At 34.9% G+C, this 19,243-nt stretch overlaps 1 protein-coding gene across 1 annotated transcript in view; it reads right to left on the reverse strand.

The window, feature by feature from the left end:
• Window positions 1-19,243, reverse strand: part of pea (ATP-dependent RNA helicase pea) — a 74,923-nt gene that overhangs the window by 14,479 nt on the left and 41,201 nt on the right. The window contains exons 11-17 of the mRNA XM_081739643.1: window positions 18,248-18,371; window positions 16,431-16,612; window positions 14,866-14,968; window positions 9,540-9,684; window positions 6,691-6,809; window positions 4,697-4,921; window positions 2,011-2,192 (exon numbers count right to left, since the gene is read on the reverse strand). Coding sequence (XP_081595769.1) covers window positions 2,011-2,192; window positions 4,697-4,921; window positions 6,691-6,809; window positions 9,540-9,684; window positions 14,866-14,968; window positions 16,431-16,612; window positions 18,248-18,371 — 1,080 coding nt within the window. The remainder of the gene's footprint in view (window positions 1-2,010; window positions 2,193-4,696; window positions 4,922-6,690; window positions 6,810-9,539; window positions 9,685-14,865; window positions 14,969-16,430; window positions 16,613-18,247; window positions 18,372-19,243) is intronic.

Raw genomic sequence — 19,243 nt, forward strand, 5'->3', positions numbered from 1 at the left:
AGAGCGAAAAATACACAACTGGATTGAACTTCAGACCCAGATCTCTCTTACCGTGCTTTATAAAATTGGTCATTTCCTCCATTTATCATAAACTAGCAGAATACTCGTTCTTCGCACGGAGAGAATACGTTCCATTTTGGACATAAAGGGCTGAATTTGAATTTAAACGGCATCGGAAGTGTCACTGCTCGTCTCGGTGACCCCGAAAACTATGGATTTCACACTAATATCGGTCATTTTCGATCATTTTTAAACATCTCCCAACCCCCCTCTAAGTTGCACCGTGAAACTGAAATGACAGAAAGAATCCCACGCCAGAATCTCATCTATGTTGGTAAGTTAATCGAGATCGATCGTGTAGTTCAAGAGTTATTAAGTCACAAACGTAGTGACTATCATTTTTATTTATTTATTATTATATCTCCCTCCTCCTCTTCCCTAAGTTGCACCGTCAAAATGAAATGGTAAAAACCATCCCAGGTCCTAACCTCATCTATGTTTAAAAATTTGATCGAGATTGGTCGGCTGGTTCAAGAGGTATGAAGTCATAAACATAGTCACTTCTCATTTTTATATATACCATATATATATATATATATATATATATATATATATATAGATGATTGTTCAAGGGAGGACGGGTTGAATAGCATAGTGATTAATGTGTCGGCATGGCAGTCCGAAGACCTGGATTCGTATCTCAGTCCATTCGTGCATTTTTCACTCTTTGTATATCAAGTCTTGGGAAACTTCAATGCACTAAAATTTAAGAACGTGATAAGAAGACATCATATATACAAGGTGTTTCAAAACAACACCGACAACGTTTGGGAAGTGACTCCTGACACCAAAATAAGACAAAAAGTATAGACCAACCTGGGTGCACAAATACTTTCTTTCGGAGTTACAGGCTGACGAAACCATGAAAAAATGAACTTGAAAAAGTCCACAGTTCCAAAAATATAGGATCTACCGTAGTCGGGTCAAGACTTCACTTAGGAACTAGTATTTGCCCTATCCAAATATCCATGTTTCAGAATTTTCCAGTACTTCCGCAACAATTTTTATAGAAGTAGTTGGTGAGAACTTCAAATTATATGCCCGTAGCCAAACTCCCTCTATAAAAATAGTTGCTTGAGTATTTTAGAACACTGAAAATAGTTTGTACTTCAGTATATATACACTGAAAATACAAACTTAATTCACTTTCCAAAATCTTTTTTTTATCCATTAATTGTCATGATTCAACTTTCTTTATTTGCAATCTAAATTAACTTCAAACTATTAACAATTAACAATGTTTTTTACTGCATTCAAGTTTACAGGCTTTTCTTTGAGGATTATTAGGCACGGTATTCAGTTTTCATTACATTCTTCCATTCCATTCATTCCACTCATTATATTACATTAGTTTTCCTCGTAATCCGCTAAAATGAATAATTAATAAATATGTATAAAATACATCAAATTAACCATTCATTCAAGAAACAAGTTACCTCGAATTAATATTTTATAATTCGTAACAGCAATGGCTGCTACATACAAATTCTACATCTCCACCAATAATTTTAAAAGCACATAGGATTTACTAACAATGAAAATTATGATAGCAGATGCAAACGGTCTGACTGGATAACCAATAAAATGTTTAATATCCGAACTTCAAGAGTGAAAGAATGTATGACTGTTCAGGGGGGACTGGGTAACGTAGTGATTCACGTATCGGCATGGTAGTCCAGAGACCTAGGTTGGAATTCCAGGTTATTATACAAATATTCATACATTCGAATTCTCTCCTAGAACTATTGCTCTTTAGTCTATTTTCAAGTGTATCCTTTTAATACAGTATTGATAATAAATTGAATTATTTTCTTAAATTGTAGTCTTCACCGATGTCCTGTAGAAGACTTCCACTGCAAGAAGCAGATATTATAGAGAAAGTAAATTTCTAAATGAGTACCAATCTTATGCTGCATGTTCTAAGCTACGTAGGTCTAAGCTTATACTTACCTTACGTGATCCAGGAGGAGCAGGTTCGAAAATTCTAGTCTGCATTTCACTTGGAAGAGCAGAGTACACAGGTAAGATAATAAGCTCTGGAACATCTGGACCGAGAGATTTCATTCGTTCATACAAAATCTCACACGCCGTGTCGATTTCTTCCTGACCGGTTAAAAATAACAAAATGTCCCCTAAAATAAAAATAAAATTTTCAGATTACAAATTTTGCGAAGACAGTAACTGGAATACTGCAATAATCGCAACCCACAAGTTCAAAGTTTCATTAAGACCTTTAAATTTAATTATTGCAGAACTACTTCATGCTTACGATAACGATCTAAGTTTTCACTTACAGTTCGATAGACGAGCTACAAACTTTACTAAAATTACATTTACTCCCATATCAGCTAAATATCCCTTATAGTCTGATAATGAACATGCTTTAGCGTTTACGGTGCCGGCAAATAAACTGTATTGACTCACCTGATGTCACAAACCAATCGTCAAGCTACGAGAACCATGAAGTAAGTAGAAATTCCAGTCCCAAAAGTCAGATATAACGACATAACGATAGACGTACTGACATATATCACTCAAATAAAAGTAGTTTAAGCGCCTTGGACCCACGCTACAAAGCCACGGAGCATGTACAAACTATAATCACGCAACCTCAGTGGCGCCGCGCTCGTTAGTGAATTTGAATCATATATATATATATTGTAGATATAATGTTTGCAGTGAGCGCACACTGTGTGCATTGGATTTGTCAGCACACTTAGTTTCCTTCTACTGTACTAACACAGTGGCTTTGCGTCTAACTATGTACGGGTTGTCACTGCTGATCTTTTATATTCCCTCCCCTTCAATCTTGCTAACCCTTACAGTAGATGTTCCCTCCACGCCCTAGTCTACTTGTTACTTTTAAAGAAGTAATAACAGCAGTAATTTACACATTTTACTGCTGCAAGTCATTCTAACTCGCTGTACATTTTCATTTTACTATTTATTCCATCGTAATTTAATATTATACCTTTCTCTTTTTATCTAAATGGAATCGTCATTGAACCTTATACTTACTATTTTGTTGTATTTTTCTTTTGCTTTATGTAAGCTTATTTACTGGAATATTTACAAAACAGACTGAAACTCAGATTATATATACGAGGGCTGTCTCTAGAAAGTAACGGACGTTTTGAAATAAAAAAGGAACAGAATGAACAAACCTAAGTGTATTATATGCATTTGAAAGGTACACTTTTAAGCTACTTTTCCATATAATCACCATGCAAATTAAGATACTTACATACAATGGCACAAGTTTTTCAATAGAGTCGCGGTAAATACCTGTCGCCCGCAATTTCAACCACTGGCATGCAGCTCATGCACTAAACTCCGTGAAATTTGGGAAAAATGTTCATGAAGTTTCGTAATCGTGAAACGACTATTTGCACGAATTTTGTCGTCGATTCGCCTCACCAGTTCATCAGACACAAGGCTAGGCCTACCACTGCGGCCTCGTCATCATGGACATCGTCCATTTTTAAAATCAATGCACCATTGCTTCACTCGGTCTTCACTCATTATTCCATGTCCGTACACTTCACACAGTTGGCGATGTTGCCAACAAAAACCTAATCACAGAATGCACACTTTCTATTGTAACGCACATTGTAACACATCACAGAAAGCACAATAAGAGCGTCACAGTTCTCACGCTACCAAGCTGGATGTGTACTGTGTGGGGTAACGTTCTGATAACAAGATTGCGACTCTCTCGCCACTGACGCGATAGGGCAAACAGTCTGGTACTTCCTGCGCAGCCCTTATGTATATATATATATATATATATATATATATATATATATATATATATATATATATGAGAAATTTTATAGTTTATTTAAAAATTTAAAATTACAAAAACAAATAGAAATTTGAATATAACGTTTCTACAACAATTAATTTTCCGACATTCTTTGATGAAAACCTCGGCTGAATATATGATTGTTTACAAATATTTAAAATAATAATAATGATTCAATCGGAGGTCGATGCATTTGACCTACTGTGCTCTCTGCTGAGAAAGGGAAAACCAGAACTAGTTTTCTTCGGGTTGACATAGTTCTGTATAATGTATTGCCTCACGCTTTAACTCCCAGAAGATTTGGGGTTCAAATGTATTCTAGATCTCTCTAACTTTATTTCCAAATTTCAATGCTCTTAGTGTACTAGACGCCGTCAGTAATTATAAAAGAAAAATCTCTTCTAATTCTTTACCAGTGGGTAACGTGTCCATAATAGCGGCTACGTTCCCTCGTTGAATGGCAATGCTAAGCGTTGAATTAGAAAAGATTTAGCTCGAGTGTCTCCTGATTTAATGGATATACGCCTGCCAATTTCGTTAATAAATTTTGCGTCCTCTTGATCCCAGGATCCACTAGATTCATATAGATAGAACATATAGATAGATAGATAGATAGATAGACAACTTTTGAAATTATTTATCATAGGAACAGAAAGAAACCACAACCAAATGGTTAAATTTAATTTGACATAAAAAACGAAAACAGGTCATAAATGAGCTTGAAAGTGAATGTAATATAGGCTTTACACTCAATTGTTTCAAACGAAGACCCCCAACGTCTTCACTTGAATGTAATCATAACTAACTCTTATCATTCAATAATTTACTTACCTGGAGGTTCTCTGAGATGTATCTGCATAATAGTAATTAAAGAAGCATCAAGATAATCGGTCTCTGGTTCTTTGGTATATAAAACTTCCACAGGAAACGTTCGACCAGGTATTGTGAATATAGGAGCTTCAAAGAAATATTGTGAGAATTTTACTGCATCCAAGGTAGCTGAGGTCACGATTAATTTCAATTCTGGTCTTTTCTTCACAGCTTGCTTCAGGAGACCTACAACAAAAATATCTTTATAAAAACAGTACTTGATACGATTTCCATATCATAGCTCAAAATACTTCGTATGCTATAGTATTCCTTTTCTTACCTGGAAGTTTCACTGCACAAGAAACAACATAAAACAGGATGATACAGGACTATACGTGCGCGAACACTTTTATCGCATGAGATGAAGAGTCATATTCTTAAATTACCTCGGAATTTTATCACAACCTTCTTAAAATATTTGTTACATTAAAAGCAGCAGGAATTAAAATTAAACTTTTCAAAGACAAACACCTATGGCTGACTACTTGATATTGACGGTGTGTCGCAAGTTTTAAAAGACTATTTCAAGAAGCCACCGTTCTTACAATATTTTCAAAGCCATTTATTTAAACTATATACATAATCCGATTTTCTAAAATCAACATGAACTGTTCTTAAAAAGATTTAGTATTAGTAGACACAAACTTAGAAAATGCTGTGGTTCTTGGGAGAGTCATTATAATAAATAAATAAACAGCGCGCGAGTTATTCGAATTTAAGATCAGCAGTTATATATTTTAAACTGCTTAATTAAAATGTAAAATTTAGGGAATTTCTGGTAGTCCTAGGGGCTCTGTGCTTTTTCTGGGAGCCAAAAAAATATAAATTGAAGCCTCTGGGTCTCGGGCTTTTTCGAAAAATCGCAATGCTTGAAGACGCACTAGAAAGCAAGGACGAGACTCTTAGATACCAAACTGTTTTCGCGATTAATATACCACGAAGCTTACATCTACAAATAAAATTAACGGTGAGTCGTATTTTTTCTTTAGAATTTCTCATTTCAAAGATGAATATTTCCATTTTCTAAATACTGTACAATAGGCTTAAATGTGAATTGGCCATACCGTAAAATGTACATTTAATTCTCTTTCAAACTGTTTCTGTTTGAAATTAATATCTTCAAAAGTAACGGAGCTACAGCGTTTATCGCAAAGATTTGTAAAGAGCAAAACAGGATGACGGCTCTATACAAGAAACTACCTAAAAAATTAAAGAATACTTGTCTTCAATTTTGTAAATATAGTACAACTTCGTGTACAAAAACGATAAAAGTAAGCAACCTCATTGGGTGATTTCAAATGGACTAACCCCGTATAGAGGAATCCAAAATTTGAATGTCTGCGATACTGTAGCATCCTTAGTTTGTAACACGTAAACACGTACATTTGAAACATGAAATAATCTGACGTAATGTAATTTGAAAAAATACAACTTTCTGTTGGTAACACTGTTAACCTGCTTGTATTGCAAAGTATGTGAAATAATGTTCCCTTGTCGATATTTGAATCATGGACGTTATCAGTGTTTCTTATCTATTAATTTAAAAGTTACAAGGGCGATTCACCCTGTGTATGTTTTTAGGATGGTCATAACACTTACAAATATTTCTGAAATCAAAGAATATTGCTAAAACATTTTCTCAGTATAATAACCTTATATTTACAAAACATTACTATGTGTGGTGATGTGTGTTCAATAATGACATCATAGTTTTAACTGCCGAACTGACAAGAACGAAGACTACCTCTAGTTTACTGAGTATTATTTTATACTTACTAGAAAATTACGCAGATAAATTTTTACATTATTCTTTGATCCCTGTCGTGTCTTGAAAAAGTGGTGGAAACAGCGGATGAGCGTCTTTAAATAAGGGCAAAGAACAATACATTCTAATACTGATAAACACTCGAATAATCTCAAAGCGAAGTATAAAAAACAAAATTCTATTAACGTACCGAATAAAACATCCGTGTGAATTGTCCTTTCGTGAGCTTCGTCCAACATAATCACAGAATAATATTTGAGATCCAGGTCTACAAGACATTCACGAAGCAACATACCGTCTGTCATGTACCTGAAAAAAAAAGGAGAATAATATTTATACAACATTTTTCGAAAACTGCATTTGAGTCAACCTACCCATCAAATAGGCATCAACCACATTTGTTCGATAACTTTTAATAATGCTAAAAAGATTCATCTTAAGCGTCCATTAGATGAGATAGTTGGACACAGTTTCAACGACTTTCTATCATTATCCTCAGTGAGGCACGAAATAATTTAAGCTGTCACACGAATTATCTTCTGAAGTATCTGACTGAGTGCAAGAGTAGGAACATTAAAAAACTTGGACTCTATGAGTTGTATCAAATATACAACTTCTTGAAACCTTAAATCATTGGAACAAAATTAATTACTAGTGCATCTAACACTAAAACTGAATACACTCAAATTTCATTTGTACACGGAATATTCACTGAAGTAAACTAGAAAAAACTTTAAATAACTAATTTTCATTGAAGAATATAAAATAAAAATTTATATTACTGAAATTTATACTAAATGTATACGAAGAATTTATATTAAAATAGAAATTTTCATATAAAATAGAAATCGAAGATATTTAGATTCAGGTTATAATGTGCAACATTCTACTTTAACGGGTTTCTGTGAGAAGTTTGAACGAAGACAATTGAAGAATGAAAGCACATCATTTCGAAACAGGTTGAAGTATCGAACTCAGAGAGTTTTTAGTAATCGATTTTAATTAATGGATCTGAACTGTTTCCAACTTATTTGGAATAAATTTTAGGCAATTGCATCTTTAGTAATTTTAATACAGGAGAATTAAAATCACAATTAATATGTTCATATTTTATTACATGAGTCAGCACTCTTACATTAAATTCATCATAAAATAAAATTGAAACCGAGTCCTTGAAACCATATGAAACTAATTCATTTAACGGAAGCTTAAGGCGATCTTTTTAGATATTTATTATGAATTCTAGTATCACTAACCAACTTTTAATGATTTACCTTTTGTGTGTAATGGCTTCGACTGCTTCCATTTAGCCGAATGTTTAGCGCGAGTAGTCGCTGCTTCGATTACCTGTAAGGCTACAAGTAGCGAATTCTGCTCTAAAATATAATAAATAATAATGGCGTTGTTACCAAAGCTGCTGTAGCTTAGATCTGGTTACCCAACTACTTCTTTTCTATAGGTGTCAGAAAATACTTTCTGTTATATTTATCTTTCTCCCGATTATCTTCCTTGCAAATGAAAATTAATTCTAAATTTGAGTTAAAATGTTCCGAAGAAAATACATTGGCTATAACTTAATAGGAAAGCATCAGTACCAGGTAAAAAAAAAGTAGTTCAGGTGAAACTTAGTATCACAAATCTCAAAATACTCACTCGCGAGCAGCATGTGCACAGACGATTATGATTGTGAAGATAATTTGCTACTTCTAAATTAGAAAAATAAATTTTAATTTTTTCGCAATACAGCCCACAAAGGGTGAATTCTCAACGTGGTTTACGTTACAGTGTGTAATGCGAGCTTAGCGCATCGGTAAACAACATATTTCTGGCTTTGTAAACAATACTTTGTGACTATCTACTGAACTGATAGAATGTATATTTAACAATAATAACAAAAATTTAGTACTCATCAAAGTATCCATATGTGAATAGTATTCACATGCTGTATATATGAAAGCATAAATAGCATTCACACGCACAGACGTTTTAGTGGTGATTTTCCGCTTTCCTCAGGAGAATATTCTTTTTAAAAAATTGAACTACGTTGATTTAAGAACTACATTTTGGTAACTTTTCTTTACTTTAGAAATAAAAAAATGGTTGCTGAAAAAATGTTCTTAGTATTTCTTGCCTGTTATCCGTACTATCCTTAAACTATTTCTGAAAATCAGAAATCATTAATGTGGATTGGAGTAGTAATTAGACGGTTATATATTACTCACCAGTATACGGACCAGTATACAGTAATTTCAACATTAAATTTATCTGTTTAGGTAAATATTACTAGGAAGTAAATATTTGTCATGCAGAACTAAGTCAAGTGGAAAGAATTAAGATTTGTAAGTATATATATAAACCGTTATTTCTAGAGAACAAGGTTTTTTACAAGTAACATAAGAAAATGAAATGAAATCTTGAAGTTTTACGTCCCACGGTTATTCCGGTTAGGCTAAAGGAGACGGTGATGATGAGAGATGAGTGAAAATGGTGGAATGAAGAAAGTGGGGGGAAACGGGAGAACCCCGAGAAAACCCACGAGCACGGTGTTTGTTCACCACAAAGTCCACACGGCGCGAGCTGGGATCGAACCAGGGACCCCAAGCACCGGAGGTGAACGCTCTACCACTGAGCCACCACGCCTCCTAGAAGTATTATAAGGATACCAAGAGTTGCAAGCAAGATAATAGTAAGATCATTTTTACAGTAATCATTTTAATTATTTCAACAGTCAAGAAAAGTCATCAACAATGTAGTTCTTAAATCAATGTAAATTTTTAAAGAGATACTCGCTGATGAAACGGAAATTTACCACTGAAACGTTTAGTGTGAATGCTATTTTGGATCTTATTAGTATTATAGTTTTTGATCTTAATCCAAGAAGCTCTTCAACTGCAACACACTATTAGATTAAGACCAAAATTTTGTATCCAATCTCAAATCGAATCCGGGACTACATGCACCAAAGGTTAAATGAAAGACTTTAATATTATAACTATAGACCTAGATACTTCTGTCGAATGACTGTATTATAATACTTACTTAATCACTGTCTCCGGACTAGTACAGTCTTCAAATCGAATGGTATACCCCACCTCCTGGCCTAAACGACAACCAAATTCTTCAGCAACTCTTTTAGCTACAGACATCGCTGCAACACGCCGCGGTTGCGTACAACCAATTTTTCCTAAAACAGAAAAAGTAATAACATTGTATTATTTTACTTAGAACATGATAGCAGAAAAATAATAGTAAATAATAACACGAATCATTCCTGTAAAAAATCACGTAGCAACAAAGCAGATTTTATGGAAAGAATTCCTATTGATTCTATTAAGCCGAAATTACTACTTTAATCCTGCATTTGTAACAAATAATATATGGCTCGTACGAAGTAGCTGAATTTTTCTATGTGAACATGGTGTCCGTGTTTTTTTGTCGTAATTCTCCCATTCATAAGCTGTCTTTGTTCTGTTAATTCTCTCATTATCATTCATTTGCATTCCTTATTTACTTTTGTATCAGTTACATCCTAATTCTGAGAAAAATCGGTCAAAACGGTGTCTAGTACATAAAATACAATAAAATTTATGTTGAAAGCAGTATTTTCTTAATGGTTGGTCATCAAATTTTTGCCGTATGGATAAAAACGAAATAGTTAGGACAACGGTGACCAACCCCGTGATTATGATTTCTATTCCCTCTGTTAATATCTACATGCACATGTACAGTCCGCAGCAAAAAACCTGCAACATGAGTATGTAAGTTTATTGTGAAACTACGCCTAACAGCACAGGGAATCAACATAACGTCTAATGGCACGAATCACTCCAGGAGAAACCTCGGCGACCTCCCTTGCACACTTATTTTGGTGCAAAAGATTCCGTCGTTTCACAATAATCTTATATGTTTATGTTGCAGGTTTTTTTTGCTGCGGACTGTACATGTTATATGCAATGATTAGTGAAGGTACGCGTAGTACTGCTGAAATTATTTCGTGTATATGATACACCATAGTTTAAAATATGATAAAAAAGTGCCCACTATACACGTGCATATTTACGGTATCATTTGTATCGTTGAGTCTAAATGACATAATTGCGTAACATTAAATCATATATCATTTTATCTTTCGTACCAAAAACACTAGTTGTTGCGTCCAAGCCTTCGGCCAGCTGTACACCACAGATTAAAATCACGCTTAAATAACAGTTCCCCCCCCTACAAATTAACTTACGGTTTCATACACATATTAATGCTCAAATCTAAATGTGGTTACGGTCGTTATCTTATTAATGTCCAGTATCATCACTACCCAAGTTCAAGCAGTTAAACTGAAACAATACAATTTCAGCTGCAATTAAATTGTTACATTATATTACTGCTCGGTTTTCTAACAGAAACTTTCTGCTTCTTTGTTAAGTAGTGCCTCTTTGGACACGAGCACTACAAGAACAAGAAAGGATAGCAGCATCAGCAAAAATTACACTGGTCTCACTAAAAATCCAAAATTATTGGAGAGATGTGAAACTGGTTTTCAGTGGAAAAACGAACAGGCTTTTGGAGAAATTAAAAATGTCGGCTTTTGTAGAAACCGGTTTCTCGTTTTGTCCATCCCCAGTAGAAATACACAAATATTAATGCTCAGCTCTAAATATGGTTACGACCTTTGTCTTATTTTGAAATAATTACATTAAACCAATGTAGTTTTTAAGTTCCAATTAGATCATCACAATAGTTTTAAGTCTACAAATTTCATGCACATTAGCGACATCTATTGGCGTCATGCAGGCAGTAATACCTATTAGCATGACGCAGTAGCATCTTTGTCTTTTATAAGCATGATTTATTTGCTCGTCTTATTATGAGTATTTTTACAAGACTCAAATTTAATGGAACTTCAGGCTATATATTTCACGGCCGAGTAATATTATTTTACGTTCGAATTCTTGTATAAGCTCTCAATTCTTTGAAGAATAAGTGTAGACATTAAGTATTAATTTGGGACCGCGGTGGCTCAGTGGTAGAGCGTTCACCTTTAGTGCATGGGATAAATGGTTCGACCCCAGCTCGTATCGAGTGAACTTTGTGGTGGACAAACACCGTGTGCGTGGGTTTCCTCGCGGTTCTCCCGTTTGCTTCCACTTTCTTCATTCCCCCATTTTATTCATTTCTCGTCATCACCGTCCCCTTTAGCCTACCCAGCATAACCATGGGATATAAAACTCAAAGATTTCAAATATCAATTTCAAGAATAATTAAAATTTGAACTAATTTTCCTATTTAAAAAAAAAAATGTCCACCGATTTCAGCAAATCTTCATTTATTTATTGAACAAATTCTCAGATACAGCATAACTTCGCCATTTTACACAGGGAAGTAACAAAAGAAAGAAAAAACAAGACAACAATAACAACAACATAGAACAGTGTCAAAAAAGTGTAAAAGTAATATTTTTCTGTCAAAACTCGTTTAATTGCTCTATCAAACATCGGGTAGCTCGAAAAAATGTCCACACAGTTGTTACTTGATTATAACAGTTTGGTATTCTGTAAAAAAGAGACCTCTGTATAATTGCCAACCTAGGACAGGCAAGATGGAATATGTGGGTATTCCGGGTGATGCGGGAAGGGACACGTAAGGATAGTTCCTGAAGTAATATTTCCGATCTTTAGTCTCCATTAACTATTTTACGAAGATATTTCAGGTCAGAGATAATTCTGCGTACTTCCTGAGCCTGGATATTCAGATGTCGCAAAAGTTCCTTCTTAGATAATATTCGAAGTGCAGGAACATGAAAACGGGCTATAGCGATAAAGAAATTAAGAATAGAATCAAGTCTGGAGAGATATGTAGGTGCTGCCATGGCCCATATGGGAGAGAAGTATTCGATCTTGGGCGCTATTAAAGTTTTATAAAAAGTTGCTAATGACGAAACAGTGCGTAGTTCAGTGAATCGATAAAGAAGTTCCAACATGCGCATTGAATTCTTAAGTATTGAGGAGATGTGGTCAGAGAATGTGAGTTTTGAATTAAATATGACACTAAGATCATTATGACTAGCAGAATGTGTGATAGGGGAATCATTGACATGGTATGTGGAGGGAACAGGAGACTTTTTCAAAGTAACAGTAATACTGTCACATTTCTTACTGTTGAGTTTCAAGTGCCACATTTCTCACCAACCTATAAGGTAATTTATGTCTTCCTGTAGAGCAATTGTGTCATGGAGACACAATATTTCTCTGTATAACTTACAATCGTCAGCAAAAAGCAGAAGGCCGCTAGGTTGAGCTGGTAAGTGCGTGTAGAGATCATCCATATACAGGACAAATAGCAGAGGCCCAAGTACATTCCCCTGAGATCACGGGTTGGGGAGGGGGGGGTTAGAAGTCGCCCTGAAAGAACAACTCACTGTTTACGGTCCTTCAATAGCTGGTGATTAAAGAGAGAAATTTGCCATTACATTAAATCTATTGGAGAGTTTATGAAGAAGATGAATGTGACTGACAGAATCAAAGGCCTTCGAGAGATCAAAGTAGATAACATCTAATTGAGTATTGTTATTCATACATCTGACTGCACAGGAAAGAAGAGTACTTAAATTTGAGAGACTTGAGCTTTTCGGTAGAAAGCCGTGCTGAGAACTATGGATGTAAGGTGAGGTCAATTTAAGTAGCCTGTCTTTGATTATTTTTTCGCAGATAATTGATATTACAGAAAGAAGAGATATTGGCCTATAGGAGGATACATGATCTTTAAGTTCTGATTTATATATTGGGGTCACGTGAGCCAGTTTCCAACTGGTGGGATAATACCCTTCCTTGAAGCATCTATTGAATAAGATAGATAGAGGAACCGCAATAACCGAAGCAGTTTTGTTGAGAAAGAGAGGACCAATGTTATCAGGTCAAAGTGATCTATGTGGAGATAACGATTGCAAGAGAGCCAGAACTTCGCCCGGGGTAGTAGAGAGATTGGATAAGGTGTCCGAACAGATGGGGCGGAGAGGGGAAGATGGGTTGTAGAGGGAAGTGAAGTAAATGTTTTGCAGAAGTAGTAGAGGTCGGGTCTTTGATCTTCACTCGCTTCAGCATTTTCATCTTGAACTGTTGCCGGTATGCCCGGAGATTTTGATCTAGATTTAATTACAGACCAAAAGAGTTTAGGGTTTCTAACAGTAAAATCACCAACTGAGTCCATGTATTCAAAATACTTACGTCGCTGCAAAGTTTTTGTATGTGTAGTCACTCGGATGTGATTTCCAGAGTCCAGGCTAGCTTTTTGTTTTTAAAAAGTTCACGAAGTTCATTGTCGTACCAGACCGGAAATCTGTTCGATTTTGATGCTTTCATCGGCACAAAGTCCTTTATGGATGAACAGCGTCGTCAACTGTTCCTACCTCTAACAAACACGAAGGAAACAATTCAATAGCCCGGCAGATGTCACCTCAGGTGGCTTTCTTCCAAAGAAGTTATGACCTACTTTTGAGGCGCTGGTTTGTAGTAGTGGAGGGGAGGAAATCGAAAGAAACATCCAATGAATCGTGTACTTCATCGTAAGTACACACTGTGTTTACAGTATAACTAGCCAACTGTCTTACCATTTCCTTTCTTATGCTTCAAATTAAAGTTTGACAGGTTTGTTTCACGCATTTTTTTTCTAAATTGCAATTATGGATTCTTTTGCGAATCCAAACTAGTAATGGACAAAACCCGTTTCTAGAAAAAACGATATTTCGGTGTTCTCAGAACCGGTTTCAGTAATTTAAAAAAACTGTTCGATTTTACATCGAAATCGGTTTCAGTTTTCTTCAAAAGCAGGTTCGGTTATTTCACCGAAACCATTTTCGCTTTTCTCCACTAGTTTTGGGTTTTTACTGAAACCATTGTGATTTTCGCCGAAGCTGGTACCCTTCTTGTACTTATAGTACCCATTCCCAAACGAATTAACGTTTTTTTTTTTAAAAAAAAAAAGAAAGAAAAAGAAAACCGAACCGTGATTAAAATCAAAACCAGTTTTTGATAGGAAACAAAACCGTTTTCTGAAAGTTTTCAAAAACAGAGTTTTGTGTTCACCATTAGTCCAAGTTCTAATGGCTCAAAACTTGAGAATCAAAGATCTGCAGTGGAAAATATTTCACATACGTACTAAATTCTCCACTATGCTAAAGTTTGATGAAGACCGAATAAGTTTACTGAGAATTTACTACGGCACATAGTGTCCTTGTGATATTTGCTAACGTAAAAAAATTAATAAATAAAATTCATTCCTTTTCTTTTTCCCTATTAGAAGTAGCATTTGATGTCAAGATGATGTACTAACATATTATTTTACTAATGAATTATTTTACTGTTACAAAACTTACCTCTGCTTGTGAAACCTGCTTCTGCCAAGTATTGAGTAATTTGTGTTGTTTTCCCAGAACCTGTTTCGCCGATGACAATCAATATTTGGTTATCTGTAACAGCCTGAAATGAAGAGCAAAATGTATAACTACTGCTCAAATTCTTCGGATGATAACAGGCATTAATAAAGAGAGCATTTCAACTAAGGCAGGGAGATAAACGAAATGCCAAATATGATAAAGTTGCGATAATATACCCATTTTACTATGAGTAATAATATGAACTACATTTTAACCAATGATGTATCTATACTGTCAGGATTATTTCTTCCCTAATATTTACACAGACAAATTAACCAGTTGTATTTCACTATTACATGACATTCAGCTAAACGAATATCATAATATATACTCGTGATTAGCATATAAATGCTAATAGTTAAATTTCTTACTCTCTAAACATACTACGAAGAGTCAAAAATTATGTCATCATATCTCTCTTTAGATTGTAAACATTGCCTTCTGTCCTTGCATGTCATAAGATTATATTTTTCTGGTAATGCTATGAGAGTTTAATCTTGATTGCTCCATTTTCCTTTCTTTTATTGCAGAAGGAACATGGACGCTCCGCTAATATTGTGTACCAACTAAAAACAGAAGACAATGATCCATTTGATTAATTTGAAGGTTTGTGCGAGATTGAAATCCATCAGTGATGTTCAACACAACATAAGATTACTACTCAACTGTGTAGCAATGTGTACGAGTGGACAGAGAATTTTAAAAGTGGCCGAACAAGCGTGGCAGACGAAGGAGCAAGACGTGCGTCAATTTCTTCCATTTACTCGACTGCTACACAATCAAGGCTATGAAGTTTGGCCAGAATAGGCAGACAAGTTGAAACGTGGGTCTCTCTCATCATGAATCAGAACCCAGAGAAATATGGAGTGGAAATTCCTCGGAATAGTAATGAAAAAGAAATTCAAACCAAACCTCCGCTGGAAAGATGATGATAAACATATTTTGGAACTGAAAAGGGACTATACTGAAAGACTACTTGGAAAAGGAGCACAAAGTTAACAGTTGAATATACAGTGATTTGTTTGACAACATTCTGAAAACAGCAATTCGCACAGTGAGATCTATTATCAAAGACAGTATTTTTGTCGCATAATCACTGTTGTTCTTTGGCGTACACTGTCAGCTGAACAGCCATCTTCTTTCTGGGATATAGGAAAGAAAAATACAATAACTAAAATCAAACTCTCGTAGTATTACCACAACAGTATGACCTCATGATATCCGAGGTCAGAAGGAAGTGGGCATAATCTAAAAAGAGATATGGCGAAATTACTGATAATTTTTTATTTTCCCTCTATAGGGGCGTTCAAATTTCAATTACGGACAGTTTCGTACCGTTCAACACAAAATAAATGCTCTCAAATAATATTCTTTCTTAAATAACATCAAAAACACACAGCAGCTTAGTAAATACTAAAGCATTGGTAACTCGCAATAAAGGCAAGTGTTTAGAATTCTACTGATATACATAAAAGTAACCAAAATATTCTTAACTTTCCGCTTACCTTGATCAACTCATCCTTCAGTTTATAAATGGGAAGAGACTGCCTCTGTTCCAATAGAGTCATGTTTGTCTTCTTGCCAAATGAACTCTTTTTCCCGCCTATAACGTGCTTCTTCCACTCCGGGAGATCCTGATTAATAAGTCCAATACCACGCATATTAGCAGCCAGCGTTCGTCCATCAGCTATATAAACAAGCAAGAAATTATGATTTTATTAGATACACATAGTTTGATGTTGTGGTTTTGTAACACCTAAGTTTAAGTTTCACAAATAAGTAACACATTATTGGAACAGTATTTTTCTACTTGTTCTCTTTCATACTTACTCGCTATGTTCGGACTACAAATCATAATGTTTTTATTTTCATTTTACATGTCTATTTGAGGATTTAGAATTGATACTTTTATATGACGCGTGGACACCTGTTTAGCGTGCGATCTGAACTACAAGTACTCCTGTGGGTATCAAAGGCAGATCTTTTTGTCCAAAGATGGAATTGGCCATTTAGTCAACATCCAGAAAATCATAGTTTATTTGTAATTTATTTGCTTTCGTATATAAGGAAAATAATATATATATATATATATATATATATATATATATATATATATATATATATATATACAGTGGCGGATCCAAGGGGAGGGCTATAGGGGCTATAGCCCCCCCCCCCTTGACGCCGAGGTATACACTGGATAAAATGGGATTCAATCCTGCTTTACACTGGATAAAACGGCAAAATATGGTTTAGCCCCTCCCTTGATCATATCCTGGATCCGCCCCTGTATATATATATATATATATATATATATATGTCAGATGTATGATCTGAAACTGGACCGGAGCAGAAATGCATGAACTTACTTTTACTGCTACTGGAGAAGTTGAAAATGTGAATCGTTGGTATTAAGGCACACCTCCGTTATATGATACTGAACAGTAAAGAATATTTATAACATATAACTGATATTTAAAGAATTTCTAACATGTGTAAATAAATTCTTCACAACTTATCCTGAATATCATGTACAGGGTGACCAACTTCTTTAGGATTGAGAGCTACTTGTCATTTCAGAAATCACGGCGGTCTACTTACCTACAGAGCAGTCCACTAGAGGAAATCGAAAAAATAACTGATCGATATAGAGAGTGAGAGAGATTACTGCGGGCTACCGATCTCACGACTCGGTGGTCGATCAGTAGATCACTGTCAACGCGTTGGCCATCCCTACTGTATATTATATTAATTGGACCCCTACTGTGTATTATATTAATTGGACTTGCATCAGCGAAACAAGGCAACACTTATCCACATAATTCTAACTCAATAATAACAGATGCCTGCCTATTGTTGGGAAGATTCAAAAAGTTAAATAAATATCATATAAGGTAAGTAAATATCTACTTTAATATTAGTTTGAGTGTATATCATGATCATCCTGAAAACATTAGACGAAATTTCCACGAATTTCTAAGAAATATTTTAAAAAATGATTTGAGAGTGAATTTCGAATTTGATGTATCTTTTCAGCACAGAGGTTATCTATAACACGGAACCTACTGTTTAAGAGGGGACCTGAATCACTACTCGGAATTGTAACAAGGCAGATTCTCCTGGCGGGAATCAAATCTAGAACTGTGAACACAATAAGTATGGGTATTAGCCACTTGACCAAATAGGAAGCACACTTATTTTTATGTTGATGATAAGTAGGTACATATTTTAATTTTAATAATGAAAATATAACTCTTCCCAGTTTCTGTAACTCATTTTTTTTTTTTCAGAAACTTCTTTAATATACTTCTTTTTAACTTACCGTCTGGTAAGGGATCAATCCAATGTTTGTTAAGTCCTGTAGGGATTGAGTCCATTTCTTGTTCTCGCTGTAGCATCTTCTGTTCTCTACGTTCTTTCGCCAAGGCGCTCTGCATCATAGCAGCCTGGAAACATATAAGTAGATAAAAATTATGGTGAAATATCAATAATAATAATAATAATAATAATAATAATAATAATAATAATAATAATAATAATAATAATAATAATAATAATAATACTGAGAACAAAAGGAGTCTCAATGTTTGTTATTAAATACATCTGTATCATCCAAATTTTTTATCCTATTCAGTGTAATTATTTTGTATAGTATATTATACAGGGTGGGCGGAAAGTGACTTTACATTGTAAATAATATACAATATACAATTACCTTATCCTGTTGTATGAAAGTGAAGCGTATACGTTAACATGTGAGATAATGACTTTGCCTTTCTTTCAACCTTCTTCGAGTTGTTCCTGGCACTACTGACAACCGTGCTACCTCCTGGTGGTTGATAAAACGCACAAACATTCTGTAAGTCGTGATGACAGACACAAGTCTTTTCACAAGTGAAGGGGTGTTTGGTAGCTTGTGTAGGTTTAGAATGATAGAAAAAAGAATACAAGATATCATGAGCGACTTTGTGGTTAGCTTGGACAAACTATCATTGTCACGACCAATATTATTAGTGTGAAAGAAGAATAATTTTGCTACGAGAATTATTCTAGATGTGCTTTGGAGTGGGAGAGAACTTGAGGTGAAACTTGTGTTCTACTTTGGAAACACCAATTAAATCAACACGCAAACCTTTTGCAGAGTTAGGTACCTCAAGGTCAAAACTGACACTATAAGGAAAAGTACTTAAATATAGTGTTTTAGTCTTGCTTCCACATTACGCTCAGAGTTCTACAGGTGCCTAGACCAACTTGCCCAAATTGCTTGGTTGGACGTCGGTTAGCTTGACCTCCAGCTTCATTGGCTTGGCCTACAAAC

The sequence above is a fragment of the Thermobia domestica genome, chromosome 15 (assembly GCF_964235325.1).
Source record: "Thermobia domestica chromosome 15, izTheDome1.hap1.1, whole genome shotgun sequence".
Lineage (NCBI taxonomy): Eukaryota > Metazoa > Arthropoda > Insecta > Zygentoma > Lepismatidae > Thermobia > Thermobia domestica.